General features: G+C 40.3%; 1 protein-coding gene across 1 annotated transcript in view; it reads right to left on the reverse strand.

The window, feature by feature from the left end:
* Positions 1-1333: 1333 nt before the first annotated feature.
* The window catches only part of LOC111872264 (fatty acid synthase), an 89528-nt gene continuing 70480 nt past the window's right edge, over positions 1334-20381 (reverse strand). Inside the window, 10 exon segments of the mRNA XM_033754631.1 lie at positions 1334-1505; positions 1983-2173; positions 4956-5246; positions 5561-5868; positions 6720-6900; positions 10119-10378; positions 10862-10970; positions 14708-14824; positions 15917-16060; positions 18617-18925. Of these exon segments, the coding sequence (XP_033610522.1) occupies positions 1442-1505; positions 1983-2173; positions 4956-5246; positions 5561-5868; positions 6720-6900; positions 10119-10378; positions 10862-10970; positions 14708-14824; positions 15917-16060; positions 18617-18925 (1974 nt within the window). The 3' untranslated portion in view covers positions 1334-1441.

Below are 20381 nucleotides of genomic sequence, written 5' to 3' on the forward strand. Positions count from 1 at the left end.
CTTTGAGCATATACCTTCTCCAAATCCCATCTAGGTCTGCGCTTTTGAAATCTTATAATTTTCTTCAACCTGGTTCGGAATTTGGCAACCAGTAAGTTGTGGTCAGAGTCAATATCTGCCCCAGGCACCATCTTCACATCCTTCACACTGTTTCTGAATTGATGTTTCACAAGGATGTAGTCCAGCTGATGCCTTCTCCAATCCCCAGGTGCCTTCCATGTGTAAATTCTTCTCTTTGGCTTCCTGAAACAAGTGTTGCTGACAATCAGTCCATTTCATTCACAAAAGTCAATAAGCATTTGACCCCTGTGAGTCCGTCTTCCTAGTCCATGTGATCCAACAATATTCTGATATGGTTCATCTCCAACAATGCTATTCCAGTCTCCCAATATGATGCTGTTTGTGTCACCTCTTCCATCTTCCTGAAGAATTTCTTCAATTGTGTCATACAGTTTTTCTACTTCTTCATCTTCATACTCTGATGTTGGCATGTACACTTGCATAATCAGTATATTGTCATAAAATTTTACTTCAGATAATCTCAAAACCTGTTATTATATTCCATAAAAGGATTAGTTATTTGTCTTAACAACAATCCTATTACAATTGCTGTAGCTTAATAAATAATGTGGCATATAGATCTACTGCTAGGCAACAACCATGAAACCAAAAACGAGACAATGGCCATTGCTATGCAACAGCTTCCTAAATACACAACAGTACTGCAGCTATTGCTAGGCAGTTGCCTGTGCATAACAACGGAAGAACTGGTATAAGTGGTTTTTCCTTTGGATCCCCTCCAAGACTATGTCACTCAACTGAGTTAGTGCAGTGCAGTCTATTGGAGCTAGTGGGATAGAGTGAAGTGAGTTGGTTGCTGAGTGACTTAGTTGAGAGTTTGGCACTTGGAAGCTAGTAAATTCAGCTCAGGAGCTGAAGTGACAGTCAGCAAGGAACTGAAGCCATGAACACGGACGTTGAGGGATCTACGGTGTTGGAAGCCATTACCAGACTACAACTGGTGAAGACACAGCAGACTGAGAAGACTTTGTATATGTTGAAGTGAGCTGAAGATCGAGTGAATTAGTGACAGCAGACTAGTTACTTGTAGTTACTTTTTCAAGTTGGGACTGACAGTTAACCAGCTTGTGAAAGGTGCCTACAAGAAATGAATCAGCCACACACATCCTGTGTGATTGTGAGGCCATAGCTTATTCAGATTTTGTCACTTGAGTCAGTTTTTTATGGAACCATGTGACTTTTATGATGCCCCCATAAGCAGCGTCCTACACTTTATTCTCCAGCTTACATTACTGGTTTAAACTCACTGTTGAATAGACCACAGGCACAGTTGCTGCGTCCTCCAGTGTCCAGTGATCAGGTACATCCCACAGGACCACACTGTCTGCTTGCAGAATAGAGGCTAGGGCTAGATTGGGCACTACTCCCATGACACAATGCCCCCTCTGATCACGCCCAGAGAACTCCATCCCATGAACATTATCCTGCCCCAACAAGAAATAATCAGTGTAAATTTTAACACCATAATGGCCAACCTAATGCTTTAAAATATACAATACACACTGTTCTGTTTTAAAAAATTAAATAATATACACAGGAAAAACTTCAGTTCACATTAAAGGCAAGAGTCATTGTACAGCAGTGCCTCTTGTAAAATACACACTGTAAAAGACCATTATAGCAAATGCAGACTACAACAAAAAATCTGGCATTGTTCGTTCCATATTTATGGGCCTTCGAAATTAAGCTTACAGCTTGGCGTATGGTCTACGGCAAACCGCAGGTAGGACCATTTAAATACCCACATACCGTGTACAGCAAAACACGCTGAAAGGTTAAAGTTACATGTTATATATGCATAAGTTCAGAGATGAAATATTGCAGTGGTGAAGGTCAATATTGACTAACATGTCGTATTTTTGTAACTGATAGTTAAAAGGATAAAATTGGAAGACCCTAACCTGACATAATCACTGCCTGGCTCCCTGCGGATACAGTTGACGAGACCCAAAATGCCACTGTGTGGTTCACCCTGAGTCACAAGGATAATGTGATGTTTGGAGCTGCTACTGATGGCAGTCTGTACTTCAGGCAGCCAGTCATAGTTATGGCCAGTCACATGGATCACAACTGGACTTTCCACCATCACTCCCTGCAACAGGTTCTACTTATGCTTCCTGACAACACACCAGTCAGCACAAACACATCATTTCCAGCTAATAGAGCTCCTTCAGGGCCATCTATCCGTTTACTGGGTTTGTATAATATATACAAGAATTTTATTTTCTAAAAACTAATAAAAAATAAAATATTTCATCCAGAATGTAAAGCTCACTTAAATTAATTCTTAAAACTGACCTTAATTATTGTCAATAATTTTAATATTGTGTGCAACTTAAGGTACCTGTTATGCCACAAATTTTGAGACTAGAAATCAATATCATTGCCTAAACATTACGAGAGCGTTTCACAGTAAGTAGAGCAGTGATGGCCACACATAGGCTGTGGAACACGGTCAACAAACATCGTAGTCAGCGAAGACGCGTAATCGCTCCACTTTGTAAGTGGCGTTTGTAAACAATTGGAGACCACGAAATTACAAAATGCAAAGAGGGAGGCCCGCGATGAGTCGAACGCAGCCAATTAGAATTTCCCGTTCTAGAAATTTAGGACAAAGGGAGGAATAACTTCCCTCTTTGTAGTTGCAATGTTAGCAAGTTGATAGTATAAATTACAGAATCAATGAGACCAGAAAAAATAACCTAAAAAACGTAATATCCAACCATTAGCCAGAGGCTCTGTTCTACATGGGTACCACAAGATGGTGGAGGGCGACACTTATCTGCGTCTCTATTGCAAGTAAGTCTGTTTGCTCATATTAGCCATGTTACTTAAAATTCAGTGTTGTTGTTGTGAACTTGAAGTACAGTCTCCAGTGTGCCCTACGAGCACCAGGGTAGAATAGGGTACAAATTGTGTAGCGAGTGACAGGCAATGGAGGGAAGCAACAGTCTCACGGCATCACTCCCGAGAGGGAAATTAGAAAGGGAGTAACGAAACGGTGTTATGTAAACTGGTCAAAGTCGGTCCCCTTTTTATTGTAAATAACAGTGTAAATAAATCACTGTACTTAGGGTAGGATGTACACAGGGAGTTTTGATTCACCCCACCACCGACCCATCCACGACCGACCCAGAGCGATCCTGGCCCAAGCAAAGTCAGAACTGACCCAGGCAGTCAACGGCAGCCAGATGCAGCGAACATCCTATCTAAAGTGGTGGCGACAGAGTAATTTAGAGATTTATTAACATCACCCTCCTTTAGGCATAACAGTACCTTGCTGTAAGAAATTAAATTTAATGATAATTTTTATGTGACATGGATTACCGAAGTAAAATCCAATAGTGTGCATACACGGTGTGCCCAGGATCCATTAAGATCCATTTTTTTTTTAAATTTTTCCTTGCAATGTCATGTTGGCGAGTTGTGATGTTAAGATGCTTGAAGTTTCAGCTGTGGCTGTCTATAATTTCAAAGCACAAGCATTGCTGCATCATGTATTTTGACCTTGAATGTAACAGTACTGTTCTGACACTGGTTGAAAATTGACGGTTGAACAGAGAGCTAACATCAAATTTTGTTTGAAGTTAGGCAAAACAGCTGGAGAAGCGAACGAAATGATGAAAAGTGTGTACGGTAGTGACTGTTAGTCGCTCAAACATTCTTTGATAGTATGCTGTATTTCGTGATGGCAGGGAGGACATTGAAGATGCTCCATGTGTATCAAAGCAGAGAACAAGTCGCACTGAAGAAAATGTGAAAAAAGTGACCAAAATCCTTGCATCAGACAGATGTGTTTCTGCAAGAATCATTGAGGAGCTTTTGGGAATACCAAAAATTAGTGTGCATCAAATTTTGACTGAAGACTTAGGCAAATGGAAGGTCTGTGCGCGGTTTGTACCACACGCACTGTCAGGCGGTGAAAAACATGCTAGAGTGGAACACTGCAAAGACATGTTACGGTCGGCCCAAAGTGATACAAAATTTACAAAACCCATTGTTGCTGGTGACGAGACATGGTGTTTTCAATATGAGCCTCTCACAAAGCGGCAGAGTGCAGCGTGGTTGAGCCCAAAGAAGCCGAAACCAAAGGAAGTGTGCATGCAAAAGAGTCGAGTAAAGACACTGTGCTAACCATTTTCTTCAGTTCCAAAGGAATCATTCACAACATATTTCTGCCAGAAGATCAAACAGTGAATTCTGATTATTATCTCAGAGTCCTCAATTATCTGTGGGCACGAATTCTTTGAATTCGACCTAAATATTGAAAGCAAGGTTCCTGGTTGCTCTTCCACGACAATGCCCCACCCCACAAATCGGAGATCGTGCACAATTTTTTAACCAGAAAAGGGATCAAAGTCCGTGATCATCCCCTGTATTTGCCAGATTTGGCTCCAGCAGATTTCTGGTTGTTCCTAAAAGTTAAGTTGGCAATGAAAGGAGACCGTCACGACACCATCCAGGATGTCCAAAGGGAATGTACTGCAGTTTTAAATGAAATTCCACAAAAGGAGTACAGTGACTGTTTTTGAAAACTTTTCAATCAATTCCAGCTAGGTATTGATTCAGGAGGAGACTATTTTGAATAAAAAGAGTGAAATTTTGAAAATAATTAATGTCTTGTATTTTTAATGAACACAGTCCTAACAGAACATGGACACACTGTGTATGTTGATTAAGCATGATGAAATGAAGAAAACATGTGAAATGTTGTATCTTGATGGTAAAAACACATACACTGTTTTGATCTGGAAGAAATGTGGTGAGGGTGTGTTCTGCAATCATCATGCTCAGACAAATGGAAGTATCTTATGGATAGGGTAATGAAGTTATGGGTTCCACTCCTTAACCAGAACCCTGAGATGTGCTGTTACCTTCCTGAGCAACAGCAGCTTCTCATCTTTCAGAGTCTTCTCAAAGACAGTTTCGAGTCTGAAGCCATTGCTGACCACATTCTCTGTGTCAACTTTCTCACGAGCCAGGATGCAGCCCCCATCAGCCAGGGCATTCATCGCAGTCTGCAGCAGTCTTGTATGAAGCAGGATGCTCGAAGCGATAACCAGCATGCAGTTCTGCTCATCTTCCAGGCTGAGTTCCTCAACCTTGATCCCTGTCATGTTTATCCCTGACAAGTCACTGGCCTTACCCAGGACTGTTATGTCTCCCTGTAATATTCAGAGCCATAAAACCATGACAAATTTTTGTTATTACTGTAACCCTCTTTGCATTTCTTTGATCTAAGAATTAAATTTGAAAAGGCACAGCTCGCTACATTGCAAAAATACAGGTATAAATTATATAAAGTACTGATCAAATTCTGGGAGAGCCGATCAAAGAACTTGAAATGTCTCTTTTAGTGTAGGTACTTCGTTTCCCTGTCAGTTTCAGTTCCATGAAACTCTCAGTAGAGACAATGAATGATGCTGTGAATACCTGATGACTGTACATGTGACCCTGCATCCCATATTGTTATGCTTGCCTTTAGAAGCGGTCTGTCTGCAAAGATGAGGGTCACAGCAGGTGAAAGAGGTGTGGAGCCTTGGGTGTGCAGCTCCACCACTTTCACTTGGGTGACAGGCTTGTTCTCCACAGTGATGTGCATGCACACCCGCAATGTGGTGTGCAAGTCCAGGTGTGTAGGTTCTACATTTTGTGTAAAGACATATTTCTCCAGCACAGGGTTGCTCTGGGGCTTGCGCCAAGAAATAGCATTTGTTTTCAGTCCTCGAAATTCCACACCTGCTGACTGGATGATATTCAGCTCCTTGTACACATGCACTGGGACCACTGTCACAACAACACACAACATTTAACTCACAAGCACTATTCCATGCAGCCAATAATTTAATCAATGAATGTTCATATTGTTCAGCAGGTTTCAGCCCGTAGGTGACCTTCAGATACATCTACATAAGCATAAAAGATAAATTTACAGCTAGATTATTACTTACATACAATATAAAACTTAGTGACTGACATCTAAGCATAAAGTAGAACTGACAATTAAAATGAAATGGTACAGGATGACAATGATCTGTAAATGTAGAATCATTCACATTCTCTACACATAGATCTTTGTGGTGTCTGTTTAAGCATACACTGGAGCATTGTCCCTCAATGGAGGTCTGTGTACTGTGTGGACTCAACTTCACTCAAACTGTAGCAAAAGAAGGTCAAGATATGTTGTGATCATTATACGTGTATATCACTACCTGTGTCATACGTAGATTGAATGTATCCTGATTTGCAAATGAATTTTGTATCCATGTACACAGCGTTAGGTATCTAATCCCATAATTGTAAACCACAGTTTAATTTAATGTTTTATTTCACTCTCTTTTGAAGTGTGCAGGAGAGTCCCTCAAACTAACTTTGCATAAGTGCTGGCACTACACACCAAAATGCATGCAGCAGTAAAGTGCGAGATGCTTCTAACATCTCACTAAACAGCTATCAAAAGTTAGAAAATGTCATGCAAAGAATGCCGTCTTCTGGGATGTGTGAACTGATATTTTGGAGGAACATCGTTCCACACAAGATCTACACAGTGTCATCCCAGAAGACAGCATTCTTCATAGTCACCACCATGAAACCATCAAATCCTACAATGTCATGTAAACTCAAATGAACCAACTCACCAACTTCACTCTTTTTATTGTTCAGTTCCTGGACTTCAGCAGCATGCTGCTTGGGGTCTATGGTGAGTTTCTGGAGCGAAGTTGGAAGTAAGATATCTCGTGAATCTTTCTCAAAGAGTTTCATTTGCAACATATTGTCAAGGAATGCAACCCAGTTGTCTTTCCAGCTGACTTTACCTGTCTGACCTGCACAGAACATGGGTCCATATCGTGTATACCAGGCAAGCTAAATTCTCACTTCATGCATCACAAGTGAATGCACAAGGATAACAAAATCAGGAGGCAGCCAGACTCCAATCTTGAGGACACATATCTCCCAGAAACCTTTTTTAATTTCAGAATACTAGGTTATCCAGAAGGATGTATTGGTTCTAAAATGTTCACATTTCTTAAAATATGGAAAAAAAAACTTAGGTATCTTATTTAGAAACTCTTAAAATGTAATATCATATCTTAATATCTTAATATGAGTGCAATTTATTAACTATAACAACATCCAAGTTGTACTCTCTTTACAGGGAAATTAATTAGCTTTATCGATTGGGCCCAAATGATTAAGCATTTCACCTCTGGATGGACACACAGTCTAGTCTCCAAAACGTTTTTATTAAAAGAAATACCTTAACGTATAAATAATGTCCAAAAGCTCAATCACTGTATTACATCAGGATATCTTTGAGGCTATGCTATTGATCCAACTCCTCCATTCCACCAATCTGGAAACCTAGTGCTAAGAGCAAGGTCAACTTGTAAGCTGAAATGAGGTGACATGCCATCTTGTTAGAAGATAACAGCAATTGCATTTTCTCTTTCAATGTCGACATAAATGCAGTGGCAAGGCAAGATGTGAGCATTCAACTGAGCACTGCTGCAACTCACTGGTTTCCCCAAACTATCCCAGTTATAACATCTCGGCACAGATCGCACAGAAAACGCTATTCCTCTGTTGCTCATTCCATTGTTGCTTATCAAGAATCTGCTGCCTAGCAACAGACGTTTTGTTTGTTTTGTAGGCATTGTCTAGAAATAAATGTTATTTCAAAGTCATTTTTTAGCAATGGCTGTTTCTCTGGTTCCACAATTCTTGCTTTGAGTAAATATGCCACATTATCTATAGCACAGCATTGTCTTCTTTGTCTGTCTGATTCAGCTTCATTTCATGATCACTCATTCTGTGTATTAAATATGTCACATATGCATTCGTCTACATTTGCTACTTTGCTGAATCTTAGCTACCTTCATTAACCAGCCATTTTGTGACAGCATTATGATTTACAAGAAAAATTCAAAACTTTCATTGTCTATGCAATGCCACCAGCATGCTGTCCAAGCATGTCCACTTACATCTGTTACACTCTTTGTAATGCTGAATATATTGTGACATGTTACCTTATGGATGACGCCCCTCCGTCCCCGCCAGTCGCAACGTGCCGAAGTGAGCCGAGCCCGAGCACGCTGGTCACTATGCAAAGCGAGTAAACACCGGTTGCTAAGCAAAGCGAGTAAACAGCGGTTGCTAAGCAAAGCGGGTAAACAGTGGTTGCTAGAGACGATGGTAATAACAGCGGTACCCATTACATAACAGGCAAACACGGCATCAGACAACAGTGGTGCCTATTACATAACTGTTTTCCCGTTGTCCGGCTGAGGGTTTATAAGGGAACTACACAGCCGCCGAAGACAGTTCTCAAGGCAGCAGCCTACGACTTGAGTTGGAATCCAACCAGCAGTCAGATGGAGTATAGCAGCCGTCGCGGAAAGGAGAACCGGACGTGTGTGATAATCAGTGATAGTTTGTGATAACTGAGAAATAATTGGGAGTGTGTAATACAGTAACACTTATATAGCTCCCGTACTGTGAATACGTGTAGACTACTGAAGATAGAGTGAATTGATTGCGAATAGGGTTATAAAGTGTGAAACCCTGCAGAGTGAAGAGATTATTGCGAATAGGGTTATAAGGTGTGAAGCCCCGCAGAGTGAAGAGATTATTGTGAATAGGGTTATAAAGCGTGAAACCTCGCACCAGTGTTATAATCGATTGTAGTTACGACTTATAGGTTGTTAAATAAACCAATTAACAATCTGAACGGCGTCTTCAGTAACTAAACACGTTACAATATTGTTCTTCTCTTAAACACTTTCTTTCTCGGGCAGACTAGTCATCTCTTAAGCCTCCTGTCTACTTGTCTTATACAGCATAGTGGTGTAGTATAGTTTGTGAATTGGCGAACATTTTCTCTCATTTGCACTTGGTCACCCTCACTATCAACTGAGTATGACACTAACAACAGAATCTGAGATGATGTGGCTCACCATCTATTTGAGTAGGAAGTGAGGAAAGACTGTGCACTTTCTCACACATGTTTACAGTAAGAGCAGAAAATTAATTCATAGAATTACTTTTTCTTTGTAGACATATTTCCTAGTGTGGATTCATCTCACACTTGGGTAACATAATTGCAGCGGTACAGTGGAAAAGTGGCTAATGATATAAATTATTACACTGAAACATGTGGTATACTAGAGAAAATTCTTGTTTTCATTTCAGTCCCTAAAATTTTTAGAAATTCTCATCTCGAGCTCGTGTCAAACTGTAAAAGCCCTTCTCATAAATCCTTAATTCTGCAAAGAAATCTGGAGCAGAAGGCTGATGTGTGTGAAGAAATATTCACAGAGGGGTTAGTCCTTCAGAAGCAGATACTGCCACAAATCTTTTGACTGTGTCATAAAACTCTGTGAATGTTAGTATAAAAACTTATGCTTATGGAGAAATATCACAGTGTCCACCAGAAAACATGTGGAAATGGTGAAACATACAGCAAGACAAAACACATCTGGGAAAAATAGTGAAGGCAAGAATCTTGAGGGAGATCATCAGAAAACTGGTACAGGCACTATGTCAGTACATGTGCCCTTTAAAAGGATATATATATATATACATACACACACACACACACACACACACACACACACATATATATATTTTGCATTTCTAGAGCATAATTTTCAAATTTTCAGAGAACAGATGCATGTATAATTTGTAGATGTATAGTGCACACAAATCCAATATCTGGTAATAATTATCTCACGGATGAAATTTCTGGTTTTGTCAGCTTGGGTACATTTTTGTTCTGCGTTATATATTATTTTCCTGGGGAGTAAAGCGCACAAGGCTGACAACCTTACTGCCATCTTTGAGCCGACCGTCTAGATAATGTGGGACCCTCAACGTCTCATAACCCTATGGGCCTTCACAGCCTGTTATAGGGATAGCTTTACTTTTTTTTTTATTATATATCTACAACATAGGGTCACATTAGGTAGTTAATTTCTGTATGGAACAGAGCCAAAGAAGACAGACTTGAACTATTCATGTAGCACAGCATGTGGGGGTACATACCATGATTGTCTGCACACAAGGCCACAGAAAACTCCATGGTACTCATATCCACAAAGTCAAAAATACTTATAGATGTCTTGTGATGAGAGTTCAAGTAGTTCATAGTTAACAACTGGCTTGGGAGGCTCAAGTGCCACCATTTCATGGGAGATGCTTTTGGGCACCCGCAGCTAACCACTCACAACTGATGCATTACTCTCTGTTACTTCAAACCTCCCACTCGCCTTCTGGATCATAACAGTAAAGCGAAGTTCTCCTGTAAAAGAGCAATTCAATAATAAAATTGCGGGCATTTAAGAGCAGGCTATTCAGATGGATGGTTTCTCACATAGAATGGGAATTTGCTGTTACAAGATGCAGCCCAACTGTGTTAAGGTTGGAGCAGAGCTCTGGACAAATTCCATAGTAAGAAAGCGATTTTATTATAAGATTATAATAACGAGTTTCAATCTTCCACCAGCCAAACAGACAAACAAAACTACACCTTTACATTCTGACAAACAAATGGATATAGAGCCAGAGAGTTAAGTAGGCTACAGCAGAATTATCTGTTGCATATCTCCTCATAAATTTCAGCAATTTTCTTGGTTTATCATTGGCCTTCATACACAGATTTCACTGCCAAACAGGAGGACAGGAAGAGATACATATATTGCTGAAAGGAAGAGAAATATAAGTATCCACCATTCAGATTTGCCATACACACTCACAGTGCAATGAACTATGCTATTACACGAACCTTGCTTGGGTATGCTAGTAGCCCTGTGGAACTGTATATCCTCAAACACAATAGGTACATCAGTATACGTCTGTTCAGTCATCAGCCCGACTGACTTCCACACAAGTTCCTGTAAAGTCAATCAAAATATCACTGTTGACTCTGAATGACAAGAAGCTGGAGAGCACAGGATCAATGTAAAAGAAGCATGAATTGATATATTACCTGTAACTGTTTTGAATGAAATCATATATATTGTGACATGTTGACCCCTACTTCCCCAGCGGCACGTAGCGGTAAGGTAGCGCTCGCGTAATAGGCGAGTCATCACCCCGCCACTCTCCCTGCGGTGACGTCACGAGCGGAGCCATAGTGAGCCGAGCGGAGGCAGAGTTAGCCGAGCTCCCGCAACCTGGTAACTATGCAACGCGAGTCAACAGCGGTGATGTCACCCAGGGATATCACGGTTGCCAGGCAGCAGCCAACAACTCCTGTGACATGTCACGCAACAGGCACCACTGCGGCTATATAAGGGAACTGCACAGCAGCTACGGACGAGTTGTAAAGTAACAGTCGCCGAGGAGAGTTGTAACGTGGCCATCGCCGAAGATAGTTCCAAGCAAGCCTACGAGCGAGTGTGTTATCAACAGTTCTCAAGGCATCTCGCGAGCAGAGTTGTAATCTAGCCAGCAGCGTGTTACGAGTGAAAGTGTGTAATTCAGGGAGACTTGTATAGCTCCCGCGTTATTAATACGTGAAGACTCTTCAAGATAGTGTGAAGAGATTTTGTTGTAGGGTTTGTAAACTGTGGAAGCCCGTAACCTTGTGATAATTAATTGTAGCCGTTACTTGTAGGTTGTTAAATAAACCAATTAACGATCTCTACGGCGTCTTAAGTAACGAAACACGTTACAATATAAAATAGACTGATAAAACAATACAGCTATGTATGTATGTCTGGTCATTTGTTTGGTCTTATATAGGTATATTTCACAGGGTTGTTTGCTTATCTGTCTCCAATGTTTATGACATAATACACCTAGACTGGACAATGCAGCATAACCACTATACTGAGGTAATAAATGCAACAGACAGAATATACATAAATTAACAAAACATGATGCATTAATCTATGGCATAAGGTAGTCTCACAATGTACAGCAAGATACATAACAGCAAATGACCAGGCCACAATGAACAACACTGTACTCAGGTGAGTAAAATACTGAGTGATGTCGACTGACATATACAGTGTGTCCAGGTTCTGTTAGGACTGTGTTTATTAAAAATACAAGATGTGAATTATTTTCAAAATTTCACTCTTCTGAAACAATACATAGCTGGAATCAATTTAAAAGTTTTCAAAAACAGTGACTCTACTCCTTTTGTAGAATTGCATTTTAAACTGTGGTCCATTCCCTTTGGATGTCCTGGATGGTGTCGTGACAGTCTCCTTTCATCGCAAACTTAAATTTTGGGAACAACCAGAAATCTGCTGGAGCCAAATCTGGTGAGTATGGAGGAAGATCAAGGACTGTGATCCCTTTTCTGGCCAAAAAATCACGCACGATCTTTAATTTGTGGGGCGGGGCATTGTCATGGAGGAGTGACCAGGAATCTTGCTCTCAATATTCAGGTCGAGTTCAAAATTCTGGCAGAAATTCGTTGTGAATGACTCCTTTGGAATTGAAGAAAATGGTTAGCACAGTGTCTTTACTTGACTCTTTTGTATGCTAACTTTCTTTGGGCTCAACCACGCTGCACTCTGCCGCTCTGTGAGAGGCTCATATTGAAAACACCATGTCTCGTCATCAGTAACAATGGGTTTTGTAAATTTTGCATCACTTTGGACTGACCGTAACATGTCTTTGCAGTGTTCCACTCTAGCATGTTTTTCACCGCCTAACAGCGCGCGCAGTACAAACCGCGCAAAGACCTTCCATTTGCCAAAATCCTCAGTCAAAATTTGATGACAGTACTTTTTGGCACTCCCAAAAGCTCCTCAATGATTCTTGCAGAAACACATCTGTCTGATGCAAGGATTTCAGTCACGTTTTTTCACATTTTCTTCAGTGTGACTTGTTCTCCGCTTTGATGCACATGGAGCATCTTCAATGTCCTCCGTGCCATCACGAAATACAGCATACCACCAAAAATGTTCATGAGACTCAAACAATCACTACCATACACACTTTTCATCATTTCGTTCGCTTTTGTGGCTGTTTTGCTTAACTTCAAACAAAATTTGATGTTGGCTCTCTGTTCAACTGTCAATTTCCGACGAGCGTCAGAACAGTACTGTTACATTCAAGGTCAAAATACATGATGCAGCAATGCTTGTGCTTTGAAATTACAGACAGCCACAGCTGAAACTTCAAGAATCTTAATGCCACAACTTGCCAACAGATGGCATTGTAGGGCAAAATTTAAAAAAAAGTGAGTCCTAATGGATCCTTGACACACTGTGTATTCTGGAAGTGCCAGGTTCTAATTCCAATTACCATACCAACTATCCTGGGGATTTTTGTGACATTCTTCAGATCCTCCAGGTGAATACTGATACAGAATCTTGAAGAAATGTTATGTTCACAGATATGAATTTCCATAAATGATCAAAGAAATAAGCTTAATTGTTTTTGAAGTGTCACTTGTACTTTATGGTACAACAAAGGAAGAATGTCTGCTTGAGGAAAACTATAATATTCCGAGATGTCTGCAATCCTCTGGGATATGAAAGGAGCAATATCACCCCTTACAAATAGATGATTCAATTACAACTATATTTCTGACAGTCTTTGATGACTAGTGAAACATTTCAGAAAAAATATTATTCACTACATTCATTACTAGATTGAGTTATTTTTTAAATAAAATGTCATGATTAAATATGGAGGGTTCAGGTGTGTGGGTTTCATGAAAGGGCTGAGGAGATAAGGTTGAATGTTATTACAGGTTTCTGACATATTTTTATACTTTGTGGGAAAATGAGGCAAGGACCATTGCTTGGGAAGAACCTTGAACAGGTTGTGACTTCTGGAACCAGCAGGGGAATTTCAGAAAGCAGAATCACTACTTAAAACTTGACAATTCAATTTTAAATAAAACTCTGATGTTCTTTCATGCATAAAGAAATATTTTACAAAATAGCAATCATTATTTTCAACATTTGACTGAGATATTTTTATAAAAATATATTCATGCGATGAAGTACAAGGTGTGTGAAATTTCTGAAAGAGTTTATGAGATAAGCAGAGGCATTCCTGCAGTGCAGTTAGATATTTGTCTCATTTTCATACCTTATGAGACAACAATGGTTGGTTGGAGAAAACCATAAATATTTCAAGACTTTGTAACTCTCAGGCGAAGGTCACAAAGCAAAATCACTCCTGAGAATTCCATGACTCAATTATAAATAAATATTTTAGACACACACAATGAAAAGCAGCTTCATTTTTGTAAAGTAAAAGAAAATTTGGCCACGCCATAGCTCAAGTGGTTAGTCACTGGCTTCCTACCCCGGCAGCCGGGGTTCGATCCTGGGTCTGGTCAAGTGGGATTTGTGATAGACAAAGTGGCGCTGGGGTGGGTTTTCTCCAAGTACTTCGGTTTCCCCTGCCAATCTTCATTCCACCAAATTCTCCATCATCATAATCACCCGGGGCAGGCTACAATAGGCCAATCAGTGGCTGCCATGCTGAGGGGACCCAATTGGACTCCACCCCCGACTAAGAAAATTAAAAAAAAAAAAAAAATTAATTAATTACACGAGATGTAACAGGGCAGCATATTCCCATTAGGGTACGAGTTGAAACAACATTTAGAGGGAAAAAGTATCCTTTTTAGGATGATAAAGTTTCATAAACTCACAAGGTAGCCCATGGCAGGAAACAGATTTCTGCCATCAACAACATGTCCTGATAAGTATTCCGCTGATTCATCCTGCAGGCTGATGGACACAGATCGCTCACCAGATCTTACTTTGGGCTGTAATAAAATTATACCATTACGCACATACATAAAGCATTACATTAACATAATCTGAAGACAGTGGCAAAAGTGAAATTATGGCATGGAACTACACATCTTTGATATGTAACTCAGAGATGTGAGATGAGATTTTAAATTTATATATTTTTATACAACAAATTGGACAGTATGCAACAAGAGATAAAAATTTCATGTACTTCCCTCTAAAGCCATAGTCTGTGACACTGGGTGAGGAGTGACTGTCTGATTTTTGTCAGAGCATCTCTGCTTTATAATATTTAGGCCTCTTAACTATGGGCCATGAAATACTGCCAAACTGTTGCACAGTAATTCAATAAAGCTTAGTACCACTAACATCATCATGGTCACTGTATGAATTCCCAAGGAGGCTGAAATGTTAGCAGCATTTAAATATAAGGTCCTGAAAATTTGTATATGAGAAACTGTAACTACATTAAACGTAATTTTTATATCAAACTTAAATGATGACAGAGCAATATCTGCATTTAAATTACCACCACTGAATGTTTGCATAAGACAGACGATATTGTTATACATCATAATCTTGCATGCCAACAAATAAAAACATGATAATAAGATGCAACTATCAGGTTTGTATCTGAGAACTTATATATAATGGAAAATTATAATACTAGAAGTATGTACAAAGAAGAATTACTATGTTGAGTGAATGCTGTTCTTTAACCCTTTGACTGCAAGCCCTGGCATATAGTTATTTGCTGGGAACAGAAGGCTGCTTGAAATAAATTCAGTTTCAAGAAAGAACCATGAAACTTCCTCAATTACCTCCAAATAAATACAGGTATAACTAGTGCCAAAGCCTATTCTTTCCTCTAGATATCAGTACGTCACATGTGATGCCACATATTGACAGCAATGTTGTACTACATGATTAACAATGAAGAGAACTCTTTGGTTCTGACAGTTTTAATGAAAGTACACTGAGGCATTCTACTCAGTTCAGGTTGTGCAGTGTTAACATCAAGTCACACAACAAAACTTCCTGTGTTCAGCTGTGTGTGGCTATTGCAGAAAACATGTGAATTTACAATCAAAATATGGAGTTACCTCTGTGGTGCAGCGCATGACGTACCAGTCCTCTGAGTGCTCCCAGCGGACCAGTGGTGAAATCATTGGAGTCCCCCTGCTTACAGGATACTGAACTGATGGATACAAGTTTGCCAGCTGTGGCTGCAATCCCAGCCGCACAATCTGCAACAGTTACAATACCACTACTAGTACTGTTGTGTGCAATAAAACAGACTGCAACACTCAGGGTTCATTAACCCTTTCAGTGTCAACACTGGGTGTGGCTGTGCCTAAGCTGTATGTCAGCCATATCAAGCACAAATACATCCATTTTCAGTTTCTTGAAGAAATCTGCCATCACAATAACCCCAAAGTACATCTCTTATGTGGAAATGCTTTGATGGTATATCTGAATTTTGATTGTAAGTTGTTGCTTTGCTTTTAGTGCTGGGGTTTCTGGTATATGTTTTCAGATTATACCCAAGGCATGTCATCAGGCCATTCCAAATACCTATTCCAGTAAATAAAAGATATAAAGAAAAGCTTTTCAATTAGTGCACGAGTAAATTAATTAAGAGTGGAAGATAAAAAATTGTTGATAAAATTCAATATTGTTTAAAACTAGACAAGCTGGATTAAATTTTACTTGCAGGCCTAAATAAGGTGAAATATTGTCAATAAATACTGAACCAACATCCACAGATGAAATTCTGCTACCAGCTGAGAAGACAACTGGACTTTGTATGACTATAATGACTTGATGACTTACTTCATGATCATGATGAATACCAAACAGACAAAGGAATGTTTCTGACAAAATCCTCACAGGAGATGTACCATTTATGTTATGAATATTTTCTGAACAATTCTCAAGTCAATGAACATTAAATACTTAGAGGACACCTTAGGAATATGTCAGGGGACACATAGGATCATTGTCCTAATGATGGGACAATTGTAAGGATTATGGTTGCCACAGGGGACAAAGAGCTTCATGTGGGCTCTGAACCACTGGAAGTGGGTGATGGGTATTCTACACAACCAAGTTTTTATTTTTCAAAGAAATAAAGTTTTCAATACATGTGAACTGAAATGTCTACACCCATATCTGACTAGGAGCCAAATTTAGAGCCATCCGAATAGCAGTGCAGTATTGCACCCCAAGACCACCAGGTCCCCTTAACACTTTGCGGACTGAGCACCCTTTAAAAGGTTTTTCGATTTTAAACATGGCGGACTGTTCGCATGTTAACAGGTTTTTAAAACATGATAAGTTGCAACACGCTATACATCTCTCTGGCTCCACCTAGGTAGCATGTAGCTGCTTGCAGCTGCGTTATAAGGCTCTGCAATGTCTGCTGACTAATCAGTTATTAGACCTCGCTGTAACTCTATGGCCCTGCAAAGGAAAATAAATGCCTTTATTTCTTCAAGCTTTACACAGCAAGCTGTCAGTCAGTAGTTCAATACGGATCAAAGACCAAAGCGGTTGACACCCAAGCAATTTCTTGGAGAACAAGAAATTTCTGACTTCTTCTCTGAAGAGCTATCTGATGTCCCCTGTGAGTCTGCTAGTGATAGCGACTCACAATCTGATAGTGAGTGTGGCAGGGGCGAACAACAAATTGTGACCACAGAGAGTGAAAGTGAAAGTGACCGTAGCTCCGACGAATGTGCGGGTAGCAACATTGCGGGGACAGCCACATGGGGAAAAGCAGACAAGACGCCTGCTTTGGGACAGTTTACTGGAAATCCAGGGGTGAAGCAAATTCCATCGGACCCAACGCGAGTGTCTGAAGTAGCGGAACTGTTTTTTCGAGATAGTTTCTTTGATATGCTATGTCAGGAAACTAACAGATACTATCTCCAACACCGTGAACATTATGACATAAGTTATAAGGCGTTGAAGTGGGTGGATGTCACTTCAGCAGAAATGAGAAAATTTTTTGCAATTATCTAATTGGCCATACAAGGAGGGATAATCTGAAAGAGTATTGGTCAACAGATCCATTTTTAGAAATTCCAATTTTCGGCAAACTAATGAGCCGTAAGAGATTTGAGCAAATTTAGTGGTGTTTGCATTTCAAATTTAAACCCTCATTCAAAATTGAAATACAAGGCATTTCTGCTGAATGTGGCAAAAGCCTGGGCTACAGACCACACGGTGGCGGCAGAACCGGCGGCAGACACAGTCTTAGTAAGACCGGGGCTGTCTACTCCCACCCCACACAGGCCTCATTTTGACCCACCCTGGGCGACTCTCGGGTGATATGCGGAAACATACCCTCGCGAAAATTGTGAAGAGTGAACATTTCAAGGGGAAGCAGCCTTCTAGGCAATGCTGTGTTTGTGCAATTCACAAGAAAAGGAGTAGGACTGCTTACATTTGCAAGTTTTGTGTAATGCCACTTCATAGAGGGGAATGTTTTGAGAAATATCACACCCTCATGCACTTCTAGAAGCACTGGTAAGTGTTCTCAAAAAATTTTATTTCATAAAATTATTTAGAATTTATATTAATTTTTAAAGTGAACAGTGCACAAGTTAGGGTAGTAGGTATAAAAATGCCGGTCTGCAGGTTGATTTAAATATTTAAATTGCTGGACCGCAAAGTGTTGAGATGATGTAAAATGATTTTCCTGTCAAATTTGTTGAATACTCAGAATGAGATAAACATTGTTTCTAATGTGCACCTAATATTGACCAGCTGTGATTTCAAGCCAAATACTAAGAAGATACACACTTGCCCAGAGCAGTAAGCAGCCACTCAGTGGAGTGAGGATAACCTTGCTGTGTAAGGGCAATGTTGGTTATGCCCTTGTTGAGAGAACGCTCCAGGATAGGGTGCAGCAGCCCATGTGGAGCAATCTCAATAGTGATGGCATTATGTGGGATGTGTCGTGATGCCTCCTCAAAAAGCACAGGATTAACCAGGTTGTTGGTGATGTACTCTGCTGATGAATGTGTTGCTACTGGTGTGTTCCATTCACTCTGTGGCACAGAAAAGCTCACCCAGTGAGCAGACCGGCGATTTGCACATGGGATCAGCTGCAGGGGCACAAGCACAACTAACAGAATATACTACTTCAACTACAGGGTGATTCATACAGAACCCGCCTGACGAAATGAGCTGTAATATAAAATATACCATACAGATATTAAAGGAATTTACACATATTTTATCTTGGATTGTGTGCCGTGATCAGAGCGGGTGTTGAAAGGGTCCGCCGTTTTCAAGTAGGCACTCCTCCACCCATGTTTGCATATTCGCCATGGCTAGCTTCAGTGTTTCTTCAGTGATGTTCCTGATTTCAGCCAAAATGCTGTCCTTTAAATCCTGTAATGTACGTGGCTGTTTGCATAGACCCTGTCCTTCAGTAAACCCCAGAGAAAAAAATCCAGGCTGGTAAGGTCAGAGGAGCAATCGAGCCCGTCACCCAGTACGTGCACACGAGAAACACTCGCTGTTCAACAGAGTACTCCATGACTGTCACCTGCGCACTGCAGACACGTTTCGGGATTGTCCTTGACCTTGCAGCATAAGGGCTGCCACTTGCCTGATCATGCACACACCATTCGACTCAGCACGGCCCACGGATTATTATGTAGTAATTGTGAGCGGTTACATGCATCACCTGCAGAATTATTAGCAAATTCATGGGGCCAGTTCTATACAATTCACCCTGTATTAGGCATGTGTGAGTATTACTTGTATATTTTCAATACCAAATTGAGAAATAATACTTTTCATTAAAGTACGAGGGTAAGTCAATAAGTAAGTTACAAATGTATATAGAACTTAAACAAATAAGAGAACTAATTTGAAAAATGATTTTATTTCTCAACATAATCTCCCTGTACACTGAGGCACTTGTTCCATCGTTTCACAAGCCCCTGAAAACCGGCAGCATAACATTTTTTGGGCTGCCATCAGAACCAGGCAGTGACTTCCTTTTCTACAGTTTTGTCCGGAAAATGTTCAGCCGAAAGATGATGTTTAAGAGGGCCGAACAACTGGAAGTCGCTTGGAGCAAGGTTGGGGCTATACAGAGGATGCTCAAGGACTTCCAACTTGAAATTTTGCAGTGTCTCATTTGTCTTGTTGACAGTATGGGGATGCGGCTTGTCATGCAAGAGCAACACGCCTTTCATAAGGAATCCTGGTCGCTTCCGTTGAAGGGCCTTATGAAGTTTCCTGAAGATGTTACAGTAGGAGTCGGCATTTACGTAAATCCTGACTTCTACTATAACATCATCAGGATGTAAATATTCCCTGCAAAAGGGAAGTCACTGCCTGGTTCCAACAGCAGCCCAAAGAATTTTATGCTGCTGGTTCTCAGGGACTTGTAAAATGATGAGACAAGTGCCTCAATGTACAGGGAGATTATGTTGAGAAATAAAACCATTTTTCAAATCAGTACTCTTATTTAAGTTCTATATCCATTTGTAACTTACTTACTGACTTACCTACGTGTAAATAAGTTATTGAACCTTTTAATTCTGA

The sequence above is a fragment of the Cryptotermes secundus genome, unplaced genomic scaffold (assembly GCF_002891405.2).
Source record: "Cryptotermes secundus unplaced genomic scaffold, Csec_1.0 scaffold1381, whole genome shotgun sequence".
Lineage (NCBI taxonomy): Eukaryota > Metazoa > Arthropoda > Insecta > Blattodea > Kalotermitidae > Cryptotermes > Cryptotermes secundus.